Source organism: Ambystoma mexicanum, chromosome 13 (assembly GCF_040938575.1).
Source record: "Ambystoma mexicanum isolate Mex_15411 chromosome 13, UKY_AmexF1_1, whole genome shotgun sequence".
NCBI classification, from domain to species: domain Eukaryota; kingdom Metazoa; phylum Chordata; class Amphibia; order Caudata; family Ambystomatidae; genus Ambystoma; species Ambystoma mexicanum.
Window position 1 is genome coordinate 383,999,325 of NC_090938.1, and position 18,290 is coordinate 384,017,614.

Sequence of the window (18,290 nt, forward strand, 5' to 3'; positions counted from 1 at the left end):
TGGAAGGCGTGAAAACTGGATGTGTGCAGAGAGCTACTCAGTAGCAGGGCCTGGTCACGTGCTCAGCAGCCTACTCAATGCTGTCTGCCTTGAGCTGGCCTACAGTCCTTAAGTAGAGGCTTGGGAGGTGGGAAAACGGAAGGTGGGTGGAGTAACTGAGTGGCAGGGCCTGGACATGTGCCAAAAAAATTAAAGGATTATGAGTCAAACCAGATGTACTGTCATGTAACATAATGTAATTTGTCATTTGTATAGTGCCTTTTCCCTTTGGTATAGCCTCAGAGCTCTGTAGGTGAATGCGTGTAGGCATTTTAGCCAATAGTAAACAGGTAGGGGTGGCCAAGTCCCTGTTTGCTACCCATGTCAAGCTGCCATGTGGATGGGTGCTGTGAGGTAGTCTGGAGAGTATGTGAGTGCAAGAGAATTCAGGAAAGTCGTCATGTGTCCAGCTTGACCAAATTTTGTCATGAGGGATAGCTGCATTCTTATGGCAGAGGTGTTGTGCGATGTGACTTAGAGTAGTGTATGATAGCAGATGTGTGCGGGGTTGGTGGCTGTGCCTTGGACAATCTTCCATAAGCATTGAGTGTGATACGTACCTGTGTGTCCTGGATGGTTTCTTGGTTTTGTACATGTGGCGATGATTCTGTCCTGTGGTCTGCTGGAGTTTATTCTCTCCGTCGCTCTGCACATTTCTTGACGGGTTCATTGCTGCCCTGGCCTACCTGAGAGGTGGTTAAATAACCCAATATGTGGCATGGGTTTGTCAGGATGCGGGTGTAGAGGGAACCAGGTGATCTTCTATGCAGCTGCTAAGGGGTATTGTGTTCCAGATTGATGGGGATTGGACAGAGAAGGAGGATCCGCCTATTCTTGTTGATTTCTTCATCAAGGTTTGGCACAACTTCAATTGGTTTGGCATATAGGTGTGAACAAAATTGGTCTTTGAGAAATTGTGTGGCCAAGGCAAGCTTTGGGACTCTTCACTAAGTTACACCTGCTTCACAGAACCACATAAAAGCTTTCCAAACCGATTCAAAGTTGGGTTCACAATTGTTTTGTACCATTTCCTGAAGATTCATCAAACACACACATGAATTAAAAGACTCAAATAATGCACTTCTTATGTTAGGTTCTTTTGTTTCGGTGAAAAGATTGTATCCCGCACCAATCCATCCAGTAGATCCTTTTAAATCGTGGCCAAAAGTGGCAAAAATCTTGCAAGTAATATCTGAGTTCACCCACACTCTTTGCAAACCTACAAGGCCATTTTCAAGGCCCTTATTGCACAATCTGTGTTAGCTGACCTGCAAGAGGCCATTAAAATGTATTAAAGGGCAACAAGATTATCTGACTGAAAAACAGCCAATCTGATTGGATTGGGCCCTTCGAAAATGTTCCAAACAGACACGATTGTTATTCCATGACTTTTTGAGGGGTCCTTTAGAACGGTTGTTGCAAAGCATTTAAAAAAGTATCATATTGCAGAGCCCTGGACCATTCTCCAGTTGTATGCAAATTCCATGAGCTTCAAAGAGGGGTGCAACTTGCCTCCAAATTAGAAAAAAAACACGTTTTGTTACTGGGCTTTGTGGGCCTGGCCAATCTATACATGGGCCAGTCCACGGTTCTAGAGGCTACTCACTCTGTTGCTTAGACAACGGACCAAGTGTGGGGGTAAGTAGTAGCCCGCTGACCCACCAGGGCCACAGGGATACCAAGCACTGGCCATGGCTGCTGGCTGTACGCAGTAGCCACTTCAGTTGGGTGATTGGGTCTAGGGGGCTAGTGGTAACCCCCAGACCTGCAATGGCTATGAAGGGTACCTGGGATATGATGGCCTATGGCTATAGCTGCTGCCCATACCCAGTGGCCTCAGCTGGTGGCTTGGGGGTACCCAGGGCATGGGTGAGGACTATACCATAGGCACAGTGTCCACTGGCCATGCCAAAGGTCATGGCCAGTGCCCTACTGATCTGACACGATTTCTCATGGCAAGCAATAAGATGTGAGATGTCATAAGCAGTGTGTGTTAGTGGTCGAAATATGACTTCATTAAAATTAGATTGGCCAAGCTACACCTGCTTTAGGATCAATACATGATACGTTGTCGTTGTTTTATGCTGCAATCATAATGACCCTTCAACAACGTGTTATCATTGATATTCATATTTTTTACTAAACCTGTTTAAGAGGCTTAAGCAGTTATAACCAACGTCATTAAGTCATGCAGTGCACATAATGCCCTCGCAGGTCACTATGAGTACTTGCCAAAGAGCTTGCCCTGTACCCTTCCCTCATGCACAATACTATACCCACAGTACTCACAGTAAATACTGTTTACTGGGCATGGCTGGTGTCCATGCACTGAGCACATTACTCTAGTCACGGTTCCTCAGGGGACTGCTCACGAGCCACGTTCTATGGCCACGTGCTGTGCAAGGCTGTACACCTCAGGTATTGTCCATGATCATACCCCAAGCACTGAACCCCAAAGAACAGCACCCAAAGGCAATGGCCTCTTGCCATGCAATGCACCTATGGTGCCTGCAGAGTGGTCTTTACCCCTTTCCCAAAGTGCTGAGAGGGCATAGCCTGATGTCATGGCCCAGGGTAACTGGGACTGGGGCATGGCCTACTGCAATATTCCAATTTCAAACACATCGCTGATGTATGCCATCTCCCCAGGGCAGGATGCAATGGTGGAGCCAGTGGGGGAAGGGTGGTCGGTCACCACCATCCTAACCCCCCCCCCGCGAGCATGGCTGCTCTTTGGACCTGACGATGCGCCACCCATGCCTCCCGCATGGCTGGTACTTGCAGATCTGGCTCTGATTGAGTGGAAGTTCTGATATTTTTAAAAAATACAAAAGCCTGTGCAGCTATCACAGGAGACGCCACAAGGTTGCTTGGCAACCACCACATTGCTCAACAGCACAGCACTGGGGGGTGCGTGTGTGTGTGTGTGTGTGTGTATGGTCGGTCACTTCAAATACCTTAAAGAAGCTGCTGGGATAGATGGGCTGTGTCAGTCTCTTCATGCATGTGATTTGCAGTGACCATTTCTGGCAAACAGAGAATTTGGCAGAGCCTCATGAATGTGGTTTAGAGTGACCATTACATTACTGGCATAGGGAGGTTGTGGCAGTAGTTTCATGCAAGCGATTTACGAAAAAATGGAGATGGCCCCACGCTACCGGCAGCCACCTGCTGTCTGATGGGAGAAAAAGTTGTGTGAGGGGCATCTAGCAGAGAATGGTTCTATGTTAAAAACCCAGCTGCTAAAGGCCGCACCCAAAAAATACCAAATTATTTAAGCTGATTTGGAGCGTCCTTGAGCGAGTGGGATATTGCCAACATTGAAGGGTTTCAGCCGCCGAACCATAACCCACCCACTCCTCCAGCCCAGCATGATCCATTGAGGGTCTAACCCCAGACCCCCACATAAGCCTCATCCCTGCCCACTCTTAAGCCTGTGCCTGCAGCGACTTAACAAATTACACCACCAACCCACCCCCTCTCACAGTGACCCACGGCCCCTGCACAGTATTGCCCACACTCTCTGGCTCCCCCACAACCGCTAATTTGTCTAGAGCTCTCTCCCCGCTGTAATGGCTTCCTGGATCTGGTTGACACTGCACTTTGTGCGGCAGGCTTTAGAGACAATCTTCAGTGGTCAATCGTTCTCACACATACAAAGCTACGTGGTCAAAAGACCAAATACCCAGAGAAGACCGTCCTTCCCAAGAAGCATCCACACTAAAGCAGTGTCTTCAGCGTGGCTCAACAAAGAAAGGGGCTTGCATCTGTGCCCTCTACGCACAGGCACAGAATGGGCCATCTGATAGAGGGGGTGTCTCATCTATGTCCTCCAGCGCTCTGCTTCTTCCCAACCATGCAACTCCTCAACAAGTGCCACCAGAGATGGGGGCCAATCAAGAGAGAGCTCTCATCTATGCCTTTCACCTCACTGGCCCTTCGCAAGTGAGCAACACTACTGGTGCCCTCTGTGCCAGGGTCATTCAATTGCACCCTGTACCCCATTGGCACTATGCAAGCAAGCAATCAGAGTGGCCTCTGCATCTAAAGGACCCAACCTATGCTCTCTACTCCAGATGTCTCGGGAGGATAGCTCAGCAGCAACGTGCTCGCCTAGGAAACAAGACGATACAGAGCAACACAGGTTCGATCCCCTCTGGGCACGTTATAAATAACCTATCATATCATATCACAGGGAGGTTACCAAAACCTTGCCAAATTGAGCTCCCTCAAGTTGTCTACTAGCATGACCTGCCCCTAGCTAGTTTGGGGATAGGTCCACACACACCCCTAAACCTCCAATGCCAGCTTCCAGCAGCCACAGGTATCATCCCAGCTCTCTTGATCCTGCTTCCTCACCCAGTTCATGCCACTTGTGTGAGCACCTTAGTACCCAAGTGGGGTTCACTGGGATTGCAGGTGAGCCACCTGAGCTACTGGATTTTTTCTAGGGCCATACCGCTGTACAAGGCACTACCCCGCACAGTTACTGCGTGATCATGTGTGGCCACTGGCACGCGATCATACATATGCTCCTGCACTCACTCCCCGAGCCTGCGGTATATGATTCCACACCTTGACTCTCATGCGCCATATATGCAACAGACTCATGCGCTCATGAGCACTTCGTGTAGGCCCCAACGTCGATGTTCACCCTAACTCTGGTCCAACTTGTAGAAGGTTGCCTCGCCCAAAAGGCAGTTCCTCCTCCCTATCCTACGTGTTTAGCGTCTGTGTTGTTCGCACAGCATCACACACGGACATTTCGCACACCTTTGCAATCTCAGGGATTGTTTTCTAACCTCCTTCTCGGGGGTCTCGCTCCACGGACGCGTTGCCCATGCACTTCCTGCATGCAAAGGATTCTGTCCTGATCTTCTCTCTTTCAACCTGTTGGCTGCAGTCTTTCTAACCCTGCTGCTGTGGTGATAGTCAGCTCTCAGCAGCATATCACCCATAGAGAGCAGCGATTCGCTCAGAGGGGCCTTCAGAGATGTACAGTCTCCTTCATGCGCCATTTAGAATATCTTTCTGGTAAGATGACAACTTTCTTCATGCCACCATGCACTTTCCTTCCAATGTTATTGCACCATTGAATGCAGCTAGCATCCTTTCAGGGATCTTTAGTTTTGGCTATTAGGTGTCGCTTGGGACACCTATGTGCCAAAACTATTGCAATGGAGTACAGATAGTGAGGTATGACCTATGAAAAGGGACAAAGAGCATGAAGTGAAAAGCAATGCTGGTCGTCTGCGTGCATGAACAAACATGGCTGTTCCCCATATGCCAGGGCTTGACCGCATCTCCAGGGTTCCTGCTCTAAACCCCAAGGATGCTGCCCCTGCATCCAATCCACCATGGGCCACATGAGCAGTGATGCCATTGTCAGTAGACCCTCCAGTAGACCCTCCAAACAGTTAGGTGTCACCCGGCACAATTCCCACAAAGCATCGTTCCAAATGTAACTTTTTTTCACCGCGCTGAGCGCTCGCCATCTGTTTTGGACTAGGATCCCCCATCAGCTCTTCACTGGAAATGTAATGGGGGATCTGAAGGGAGTTGAAGTTTGAATAATCTCAGGATCCACAGGTAGAAGCTTCATCCCCGGCCTCAGCATGCCCATCGTGAAGGATAAATCAAATAATGGCCACTGCCATAGAGAACGATGCACACCGGAGTGACTGTGCGAGGGAACGGACAGCTCACACTAGGGTGACCAGACGTCACGGTTTTGCCAGTACTGTACCGGAAATAGGTGCTCTATCCCCCTTTCTCAAGATTATTTTTCCATTGGAAAATCCAGTGGTCCCGGTTTTTGCTAGTAGGTCTTTATAGCTGGTAGGAATGCACAATCTCACACAGAAGAAATGCTGCGTTTTACGAATTAAGATAGTCGTAGTTTCTGATCAATGAATTAGAATTTGTGTTTATTCCACCAGTAACACTTAAACCTCCACCTCCAACCGCTACTGAAGTGTAGTGCCTTGACTGCCACTTTCAAGCGTTAGTCCTGCTTTTATGTTAGTTGCCCCGTCCCGGTTTTTTACTTTTAAATCTGGTCATCCTACCACACACTCTCTCCCCTCGCAGTGCACTGGTTTGCAATGCCAGCGTATGTAAGTGTGGGTGCTTCTATCCCTGTTAAATGGTGAGAAGCCAGTCAGCAGTGAAATCTTAAACACCATCTTAAAAGCCTATGTGCATTGGGGTCAACAGAATGTTGAGATGTGTGGGTGAGTTGGCTAATTCAGATGATTAAAAAAGCAATATTTACAAACGATTTGTTTTCATATAAATACAGTATTTTTATTGTCTATTGGTTAACACGTTCAACTTTAACAATCTAGTACAAAAAGAAGTTTATTTCGGATTCCAATAATCCATAAAACACATAAAAGAATCATAATACATACAACGATAAAACCCAAAATGTAAAAATTTAAGAGCATCCACAAAAACCATATTGTATTTTTTTTTTAACCAGTCACAAAGTAAAAAAAACATATAAAAGTAAAATATATACTGCCAATACCAAAACACTTTTAAAACATATCTAAGAACAATATGCCCTATTCAATACCGCTCGACAGAGGAATCAACAGCAGTCCTCACCCTGAATCCTTAGTAACCCCTTTCTAAAATACATCACTCTTTTCAGAAAGTTGAGTAAAGCCCATGCAACCAAAACAGAATCTGCACTTAAAAGAAATAAAATAAGCCTCTCTATAATGGTGAATCTTAGACTCCCTAAGGACTGGAATTAATGTCGCTCTCTGGATCCCGGTATACCCCGGCAAAATATTAACAAATGTGGAAAATTTTCAATGCTGTATCCACACACTCGGCAAGCAGTGGAATCCGCATAGCCTTTCCAGTTCACAGTGTTCCCTCGCAAGAGGAGACAATCGAACCTTGCCCGAGTGATTAACCAACAATCTTTTTTATGGAGTCCCCAGATTAAATAGGGTTGAATCACAAAGGGCCGGCTAATCGTTACATGCAGTTTGTCAGGATTATGTTCATACTCCACAAGTATTCTCTGCTTAGCAAACGTTTCACCCAGAACAAGTTTGTACCCATTTACCTCTGGTTTAGATAGAAGAGCAGCGGGAGGAAAAAGAATACTTAGGTTGGACTCTACTAAGGCTTTAGCTATATAATACAGACAATATACATTTCATAAACCAACAATTAAAAATGCATTTATGCATTTGTTAAACAATTCCATACATACACTGAATAAATAGAACTGAGAATTAAAAAAGCGAAAGAACACAAGACAAAAAGCGAACCATTAATATGCCATGAGGTATAACATAAAAACAAGGCTAAAAAAAGAAAAAAGAATTGAATTACATGAACTGACTACAATTTCTAGTAAATACCTGAAAACACCACCACGTCTAAAGAAATTCCCCCACATTTTAAATATTGTGAAAACCTGTAACGGCTATGACCATGGAAGTAGCATCACCAGCAAGACACTTCAGCCATGTTTGTTCTGGTTTCAGGATGCAAGACAGATAGTCCCGTACACGTCTAAAGAATGACACCCGGAGCCCTTGTAACTCAGGGCAATAGATCATCAGATGCTTCACAGTCTCAATAGAGTTTCAATTGTTACAGAATCTACATGCATTATTCCCCCTAGGGATGAACCTGCTACGTGACAGTATTTCTTTACTGAAGTATAGGTTCCACCTAAACGGCATGAATTGTTGCATAACAGAGGAACTCGGACACAACTGAAGATAGGGTGCTAAACGCCAGATATTTGTGTTACTGGGCTAAATAAATGAGGGACTTGTAAATGTGGAATTTTTCAGTGGTGCGGCACAAACAACTCCTATACAAATGCTTTTTTTTGTTTTGTTTATTTTTTGCAAAGCAAACATTTACAAAAAGTCAAAATACAAAATGTCGAATCAAATAACATATCATACATTGTTAAAAACAAATTAATTACAACATTTCCATTTCAGACATTCAAAATGAAGAGAATTGAGTATTGAATAAGACGACAGTACTAAATAATAAACCCTAAAGTATTAAAAAAACTAATAGGGAAGATTACCTGTACCAAATTCTCACATTTCAGCAAGATAAGCAGTCTTCACCCTTAGTTTAATTATATGGTTTACCATAAAACATAATTCAATAATACTATTACTATCTTATTAACACTAACCCGACCACAAAATTTACAAATAATGTGGTCAATATTACAATTGGCAAGATTACAATACTTTCAGTAAGATCTGAGCTACCATTGGCCATGTTAGAAATAAGGTTTTTAGTCATACGCAGCCAAAATGCCCTTAGTGATGGCTGCTCTTAGATAATAATATACTGTCGGATATCAGTGCCTTTTAGTTGTCCATTACACAGAAATGATTCCATTAGTAATTAGCAATCATTACAACGCCACAAGCTCTAGATAAAAAATCAACTACTGCAATTTTGAGTGATATGGAAGGGCCATGCATCATGCACTACCATAGGCCGTCAGAGTTAATCCACCCCAGATTTGACACGAATTGCCCAAAAAATGTAATGCGGCCAGTTAATAAGGCCTTACAATGAAGAAGCAGATGCCTTAGTGTTTCCTTCTTTGATGTGATTTTACAAAAACGGCATGGAAAGGACACTCTAAGAGACCCTTTACCAGATCTAATTTCCATAATTTCTCCCGTTATGCACACATTGAAATGAAATCTCATATAGCAATGTCTCCAGATTTTATTTGGGAATCTTTTTAAATATGTTTCCAACTCACTCATTCTTTTTTGATGAGTAACCAATTGTGCAAACAATTTCGTAGAGATGACCTCCATCGTTGTATCAGACCAATCAGAATATTGTAGACATTTCTTTACCCTCACCAGATTATCAATCAGAGTATTACACGAAAGATCCAGCTTCTCCAGCGTTGCATGGCTCAATATTTGCAGTTTTACAAGCTCAATGACCTTAGAATTCCCCTGTAAAATGTCACCACCCAGAGGTCTGTACAAGTTGTCACCCCAAGTCTACTATAAGTCTTCTAAACATGGACAATTTGCACCACAGAACATGGTATCCTAAGGATAATAGGCCAAGCTCATACCGAATTGCAACAATTGGCACTGTGGTTGGCAGGCAGAACAATATACCTTTCAAAATGTTGGTTTCCAGTTTCCCAAACATAGATATTATTAAATCTGGGCGCGCATCCAAGTGTCGCCAAGTGTGCTGTTTGGCGTTTGGACTGGACTCTGCGGGGACTCTGTTGGGAGCGCTCATCGTCGACCCTCGCCTGGGAAAGGCTGTATGCGCAAGAGGAAGCGCTGTGCCTCTTATGCGGCGAAACGCTGCCTGTGTGGACATTTCACCTGGACTTCAATATCCACAATCCCTGGCGTGTTATAGACACGCCCCTTTGCTCAATCTTGCCCAGAATTCTCCTTAAAGACTACATGCACGCGCATCCTGCGCGCGCATCCAAGTGTCGCCAAGTGTGCTGTTTGGCGTTTGGACTGGACTCTGCGGGGACTCTGTTGGGAGCGCTCATCGTCGACCCTCGCCTGGGAAAGGCTGTATGCGCAAGAGGAAGCGCTGTGCCTCTTATGCGGCGAAACGCTGCCTGTGTGGACATTTCACCTGGACTTCAATATCCACAGTAATTATTCTCTCACATAAGAGTGAAAAGTGTAGATATACGTGCCTGCGGGCTGGGCTGGGCTGGGGTACTGGATGTGTTTGTGGGCTGGGCTGGGGGTAGTGGCTTCTCCCTGATTGCAACATCTTTCTCATGAACTTTTTGAAAAGCTACGCCTGCCCCCTGACACGTGTATATTTCTTTTTTCTGTAGATCCCTGGCGTGTTATAGACACGCCCCTTTGCTCAATCTTGCCCAGAATTCTCCTTAAAGACTACATGCACGCGCATCCTGCGCGCGCATCCAAGTGTCGCCAAGTGTGCTGTTTGGCGTTTGGACTGGACTCTGCGGGGACTCTGTTGGGAGCGCTCATCGTCGACCCTCGCCTGGGAAAGGCTGTATGCGCAAGAGGAAGCGCTGTGCCTCTTATGCGGCGAAACGCTGCCTGTGTGGACATTTCACCTGGACTTCAATATCCACAGTAATTATTCTCTCACATAAGAGTGAAAAGTGTAGATATACATGCCTGCGGGCTGGGCTGGGCTGGGGTACTGGATGTGTTTGTGGGCTGGGCTGGGGGTAGTGGCTTCTCCCTGATTGCAACATCTTTCTCATGAACTTTTTGAAAAGCTACGCCTGCCCCCTGACACGTGTATATTTCTTTTTTCTGTAGATCCCTGGCGTGTTATAGACACGCCCCTTTGCTCAATCTTGCCCAGAATTCTCCTTAAAGACTACATGCACGCGCATCCTGCGCGCGCATCCAAGTGTCGCCAAGTGTGCTGTTTGGCTGTTAGGCAGTGAGGCTGGGGCTTGGGCTAAGTCCTTGTTTGTAAGTTGGTATATATACTGTCGAACTTGCCTGTTCAGGCTAAATGGTGGTAGGTTTGCGTAGTGGCCGGCCCTTGGATTCAGGTTCTAGTAAAATCACGAAAAAAAATCTTAAAAGTAAAAAGATGTCTTTGAGAAATGAAAATGATAAGGGTAACGGCTTAGTGCCAGGTGTCAGACACGAATCACCTGTGCATTGGGGGCCGGTTACCGATCAGGATCTAATTAAACACGAAGTAGCATTCTCATATGCACATGCTCAGGTGCTGCAACCTGCGCATAGTGGGTCTCTCCCCTTAGCATGCAATATACCCCCCACGAAGCTGCCGTCTAATCCATCTCGTAAAAGCTTCCTGAGCATGCGTATGGACACCATATCAACGGAGCCTTCTCATCCCACTGATGATATCTTTGCTTCGCCCTCTGATAACTCGATTTTAGCTCCAGTAGTACTTGCCACACTTGAAAAACGGGTAAGGCTATCAGAGGGACCCTCAACACCAGTTACCCTTCCGGGGTTCAAAAGGGCTGATGTACATATTCATCGCAAAGATGCCACTCACATGGTGGATTTGAACACCTCCCCAGCATCTCCTATTAAGGCATCCCCCTCCACCGCTTTCCCGGTGTCCAGCTCGTGGCCATCATCCCCCAACCGGCCCTCTTCCCCTACCTTGCTTGTTCCTGGCTCCAACAAAGGGATGTCTGAGCTTCTCCATTCCCCTAACAAAAAGTCTCCGATTAACCCATTGGGGTTTGATATCCTGGAACCAACTAGTGATATGCAATCCCTTGAAGCATCTTACCCGGTACTAACAAGAATACTAAACCTGCTTGACCGTGGACATGAATACACCCACTACGAATTAAGAGATTGCAAAAATGTATTGACAGAAATCCTATTAAAAATTAACAAATTAGAAGGTTTCATTTTTGCAGATAGTCTTAGACATGATCTAGGTGAGCGCAAATACACGCAAAAAGAGGTCCCAGCAAATAATTCGGCATCTACTCAAACAGATGGTTTAGACTTGCCAGGGTGTGATCCTAATATCACGATGCCTCCCCAGGTCACATACGCCTTTCCTCAATCCTTTGCACAAACACTAAATGCCCCTAAATCTGAAAATACATGCCACATCCTTACGCATGCCCAGCTATGTAAGGCAGTGGCATCCCACGCTGAAAAAATAGAGCAGCTTCAGTTTTTTCTTCAACCTAGTTACGGGGAGGAAGGAAAGAAGCCCTCTCAGACTTGCATTGATGGGGGTCAGGTTTCTTATCCAGATACCCCATCAGCGTTAACTAAACTATTTGAGATATCCAACTCATCTGATCCAATACCTGTTGCCATTGCAGTCACACCGCTACATATGAAATCTGACGTTGCTCAAAATTCCCTCCCTCCTACGGAGCGGTCCTTTATATCAAGGAAGGAGAAAAGGCTATTCTTTCGTGCCTTGAAAAGAAAAGCTGATCGAAAAAAGGAAATTAATGCCTCCCAAGAGTTATTGCACTCTAACCCAAAACCAAGTGAGGCAAAAAAAACAAAATCTGTGAATAACATTGCAGACAATCCAAAGACTAAGTCTGCTATGATGAAAATCCCTGGGAATGAAACAGACCTTGGAAAAAAAAGTTCTAATAAAAATTCTACAAAATCTCTTCTCCATATGCCGCAGCCTAGAATTGAAGAGACTGAGCACTTTGCATCTCAAACACAACTACCCAACTTCTTCAAACCGATTGAGAATAAAACATCGCAAACAGGAAAGGTAGTAGGGGCTCTCGATGACGCCGTTGAGATGGTGAGGGCCCCGGTGACTGCCGCTGAGTTGCCTGAATGCAGTGATGAACTCTTGAAGCCTTCCCATTCTGACCCTACTCGTGGGGATGCTAGGAAAATCTTCCCCCTGCCGGACACAAAGGGTGCATGGGTTAAGCAAAATCTCCACGGGGCTGTCCTAGAGGGGTATACGGAGGGATCCAAGGTACCAGGGGAACCAACCAAGCAATCCGCAACCATCATAGGTTGGGAAATCATATCATTTAGCAATGGCACAAAGCGACTTAATCGCTCAGCATTAATGCAAGCCTTCAACCGTATACCTGGGCTTCGCACACTGCACACTAACGACATTGAATGGATTACACTGCCACCATTTCAAAATCATCGCATGGTATGCAAGGTGCAATCGGCCATCATTACTAATCTCCTTGTGCAGTTCACCGAAGAGCTTCGTTTCATTGGATTAATGCTTTATCCATTCGATTCAATTGATGATGCTATTTCTTTCAATGAAACGCCTCTGGCGCCCCCGCCTCCACAACTGCCAAATATGGCCGTTGGGGCTCCATCGACTGGTGTAAATACAGAAGTGATTGCCCAATTGGTAAGCTTATCCAACTCCAGTAAGGACTGGTCATGGTTATCCGCTCTCCAAAACACCCGAAACTCAGCCATGAATAATACCCCTCATTAAGTAGTCTGTAGTTCTAGCTATTCTATCCTGGAATTCATGCGGCTTTAGCAATCTTAAATCCTGGTTCTGCAAACCATGTTTAGGAACCGAATGCGACATCATGCTATGTCAAGAAACCATGTGTGTCCATGAACTTTTGTTGCCCGGATTTACCGTTCTTCAAACTAGGGCGAAGCGTAGTACAAATGGTCGGCCTTATGGGGGGCTGGCGATTTGTCTGAATATACATTTAAACATAGTGGTATTGGATGTCTTTCATGCAAATGTAATGTTGGCTGCTCTACTTTTGCTTTGGGGCCCGCCGGTAACACTTCTTTTAGTAGTATCTTTATATCACAACCCAGTAACACTTAATCAATCGGATGCCTTTCAAGAGTTGGACACACTTTTTGATGAGGTTCTGACTCAACATCCTACATGTGAAATTGTTCTAGGAGGGGATTTTAATGCCTATTGTATTGAAGTTAATTTAGCCCATGCAAATCCTGGATTATTTCTTCAAGCGCGCCATAGAGGTGGGTTGTGGCTGGAATATCTGAAATCTTGGGAACTTGATATTCTCCCCTTTTCCTTCAGTAATTGCTGTTATACTTGGCGAAGAGGAGATAGAGCTACCTGTATTGATTACTTTGCCACATCACGAGGCCTTCAGGCGCGCTCTGACACTATTTCAATATATGATCCTAATTGTAGTGACCATCATATGATACAGCTAAACTTGGACCTATGTGTCTCCCCCCTTTCCATCGATCTGCAACAAGGTCACTTGATAGGTGATCGCCCAGGACTGTCGCTTCGATGGGACAATAAACTTTGTAATAAGGTAAATGACATGCTCGCTCTACGCTTGCAATTACACTACAGCTCCATCTTTGATCAGAATACTTCGAACCAACAAGCTTACATTATATCCAATATAATAACTGAGATAATGCAATCCCTGAGTGCTAGCGCACCGCATTCTTCTCGGTATGAGATGCAGCAAAACTCCGCGTTTATCCTTGAAGCAAAAAGAGTTAAGAGGGTAGCCTTGCGGTTACTCCTTAAAACCTCAATTACATGGGGGCAATACTTGATTGAGAAAAAAAGTGTGCTGAATATTTATCGCAATAAATGTAGAGATCACAGACACTTTACACACATCAAGGATAACTTAAAAATGCTTAACACACTTTGTCACAGAGATAGACGTTCTACCTGGGGTCTGCTCAGGGCAGGATCCACTGTACTTCCCGCTGACCAGTCCTATTCGATATCGGCACAGGTCTGGCGGATGTACTTTGAACAAAAGTTTGCCCTCCCTCATACATTTGAAAAAATTGAATTTAAATGGACCCGTTTGGCCCCTGCTTCCTTTGCACCTTGGGATATATCGAGTATAGTGAACACGATATCTTCCCTGAAATACTCGAAGGCAGCAGGCCCAGACGGGATCCCCTCGTGTGTTCTCAAACGGCATCCTGCAATGTGGGCTTGCATCTTTAAAGAACTGTTTGACGGCATGTTGACAACTTCTTTTACCCCTCCGTCATGGCTAAATTCCATTATTGTGCCAATTTACAAAAAAGGTGCAAGATCCCAGCCTTGCAATTTTCGTCCAATAGCACTGATTGATACCGCTGCGAAATTGTTTGCCATCTTGCTGTTGGGCGAATTGCAAGCGTGTATTGAGGAGCGTAAAATTTTGTCAAAATATCAGATTGGATTCCGTGCAAAGATGGGCACGCCCCTAAATGCCACAATCATGGCGCATCTTCTAGCCAAACACAAAATCAAGGACTCAGGACCGTTATATATGGCATCTATAGACCTCACCTCCGCTTTTGATTGTGTTATCCGTGCATTGTTGTGGAAAAAAATGGTTGCGATGGACATACCATTGTACATTATACAACTTTTATCAAAACTCCACACGAACACCTCCTACTTGGTTAGAGTGAGCAACGATGGTGCAACAACACATCCAATAAAGATCCACACTGGGGTCAAGCAGGGATGTAATCTGGCTGCCACGCTGTTCAATCTCTACCTATGCGGAATTAATGATATATGGAATAAACAAATTTCGTATCCTCCAAGGCTGGGACATCTTAAAATCCAATGGCTGGCCTTTGCGGACGACATTGTACTGTTTGATCGTACGCCTAAAGGCATGCAAATTAAATTAGACCTATTCTCATCATACTGTCGTACGCACAATCTAAAATGTAATGTGGAGAAATCCAACATAGTAGTATTCAGGAACTTTAAGAGGAAGAATATCACCCGTGATTGGAGAATTGACAACTTCCCATTAACTATAGTTCCTCAGATTCGCTACCTTGGATACATTATAACTGATTCGCAGTCTATGGCAATGTGGAGGGATGTATTAAAGAAGAAAGCTGCTCCCCTCTCCACACAGATGCGGATCGTTTATCTAAAGTTTTGGAAATTTTCTTTGCTTCCTTTACTTCAATTTTACATCTTAAAAGTAGAGTCCATCATTCTTTTTGCCTTGGATATGTGTATAGTAAACATTGATAGCTATCTCGACCAACTTCAAGGTTCTATGTGGAAGGGGGTGCTGAGGTTGGCCAAATCTATACCCAACATTGTGATAAGGCAGGAACTTGGCATAACTGCCCTCTCGGCACGTAGAAATTGGCGCATGTTGGCTAATTTCGCTAGGATGTTATACCCTCCCGCAAATTGTCTATATGAAGATTTGGGTAAAATAATGATCGCAACTGAAAGTTCTTCGCTCACGGTTTACTATGCGAAAATGCTTGCTCTTCTTGATGAAATTGAACTTACTCCAGCTGATTTGGAATATAGACCGGATTATGTAAAACATCGGATTATTGAGAATGACTGGTGTAGAACGGTAACTGATATGGCGACACTTAAGGGCTACAAGGAGGCAGCTCGTTTTTGCTCATCTAGACGGCTGCATAAACCTTACATAATTCAATTCCCCTGTAGCAAAGCCAGGGAAATCTATTTTCGCTTTAAATTGAATCAATTCCATACTTTGGAGCGAATATATGCCTGGAGCCCACACTGGAAACAACTAGCGGGTTTAGGATGTAGATTGTGTAAGAATGGTGCGATCCTGGAAACCCTGAAGCACATGGTTATATTCTGTCCACACTTTGAGTCAGCACGCATATTAACAATTACACCATACTGTGTATCAACTGATACATCTAGGGAATGGCTATGGCTTGCCTGTATGTGGGGGACTCGAACAAGTTTCATTTTAGCCCTATGTCGACTTTTAAAGTCTATAGACAATGAATTGGAGAGGTTACTTCAAATGAATAATGGCCAAGCGCACTGCTGATGCTATTAGCACTGTAACTGCATATCATCTCTTCATTTTGGGAAATTTTGAAATCAATGCAGCTTCTGTGTAACCTTACACCTTATCCCAGCTCTCTAAGCCTATGCATGAATTTTGTCGTATTACATCTTGTCATGAATGTTTGTTGTATGAAGATCTAGCAATAATATGGAAATATAGGGATCTTTAATGATGCATAATTAATGAATTGCTTATATATGTTGAAAATGGAATAGTAGAAATGAACCTTAATAGACGGAACCATTGGGCTGTAGTACATGGAAAACCAGTAAATAGAAAAAAGTGTTTTAAATGTTCTATAAGAAGAAAATATATTTTAAATATATTTTTAAAAAAAGTTGTAAAAGTTTGTTGATCGAACTAATAAAACAACGGTTTGAATAAAAAAAAAAAAAAAAATCTGGGTAGAATTCAAGCCCATAGTTCATTTTGGGTATGACCTTTAAATTATAAAAGGGAATTAAAGGGATCAATGAATACAGACCACATATCCTGTCCACTTTCTTCATCTGAATGATCTGCAAAGATATGTTATGTTCCAAAAAGACTGGGCTTGATTTTTTCTTATATTTATCAAAAATGGGAAAGCTCAAAAATGTCATTTCACTTTTGACTTTCAAATTTGTGTGATCTATATACCAATCATAGTTCTTTAAGGATTTACCGGCACTCAATTTCATTATGGTTGTTTTACCAGCGTTCATTTTAAGATGGTTTTGTTTAATATAAGAGCAAAATGCTGAAATCATGTGCTGCAAAAAGGAGAAAGTCATCAGCGTAGGCATACCATGCGACCTTCTTTCCATCAATTTTTGGTGGAATGAAGGTGGCCCCATCAAGACAATCCCCTGCATCCGACACATATAGATTGAACAACGTAGAGGCAAATATACAACCCTGTCTTAAGCCATTTAGGATTTTAATGGGACCTGACAAAAGGCCCTCCAGGTTCAGATGTACCTGCACATATGAATCTTGGTGCAAATTAATTAAAATAGACAGACTGTTGCCCGGAAGGGCTAGAAGTTTATGACATAGGGTGGCTCTGTCCACCAAATCAAAGTCCATCGAAAGATCAATGGCGGATAGGTATATGGCCGATGACCCAGTTTTCCAGGCTGTCTGTTGGAGAATTGAAAGTAATAAACTCCCAGCGTCCGTACCTAGTTGTCTCCGAAACCCAAACTGCTGATCACAAAAGATCTTGTTTTTATCAGCCCACTCCTGAATATCTTTTTTGAATATTATGCTGGTGAAAATCTTGGAGTCCGCATCCATGATCGCAATTGGATGCTAATTCTTGGGAATTTTTTTATCCCCGGTTTTATACACCGATACTACATAAGATAAATGCCATATAGGAGGAATAATCTTTCTGCAAATAATGTCCTTAAATAGGGAGGACAAGACCTTTGCCGAAAGCCCACAAACCCCCTTCAACAGAGCATTTGATAAATTATTTGAGCCAGCAGCTTGTGAAGCACTTCCTTTTTAAATTTGTGACTCCTCACTTTCTTCAACCGTGAATTTCACTTCCCAGGGCAAAGATAATATAGCGTCCCAATTTTTGGACAGCAAATTATGGACATAGATTTCCCCAAAATGGCCTGACCAAGCTTGGTCACTGATGGGAGTAGTCTGTGAAATTCTTTGACTGGGCCCCAAGTTACTTATTAAGAGCCAAACATTTCTACTAGAACCGTCCCTTAGGACAGACAACATATTTTCATTGTCTTCCTGTAATTGAATCAACCTGTGATTTTTTAACCAGTTTCTACGTTTTAGTTTCAGCCTCTTTATTTCAGAAGAGATACTTGCCCAATCTAAACCGAGTTTCTAATGTGTCTAATTTCTCTGTTGCATGTATTTTTCATTTTTCTAACTTGAATTTTATATCTGTGTCTGTGCTTACCTCCAAGAGCCTGCCTATTCACAGTTTTACTTGCAATAGAAT

The 18,290-nt window shown here is 43.9% G+C and overlaps 1 protein-coding gene across 1 annotated transcript in view; it reads right to left on the reverse strand.

The window, feature by feature from the left end:
* LOC138520370 (dehydrogenase/reductase SDR family member 4-like) overlaps positions 1-709 on the reverse strand; it is a 33,482-nt gene extending 32,773 nt beyond the window's left edge. Inside the window, exon 1 of the mRNA XM_069632779.1 lies at positions 600-709. Within this exon, the coding sequence (XP_069488880.1) occupies positions 600-709 (110 nt within the window). The remainder of the gene's footprint in view (positions 1-599) is intronic.
* Between the last annotated feature and the right edge of the window lie 17,581 nt (positions 710-18,290).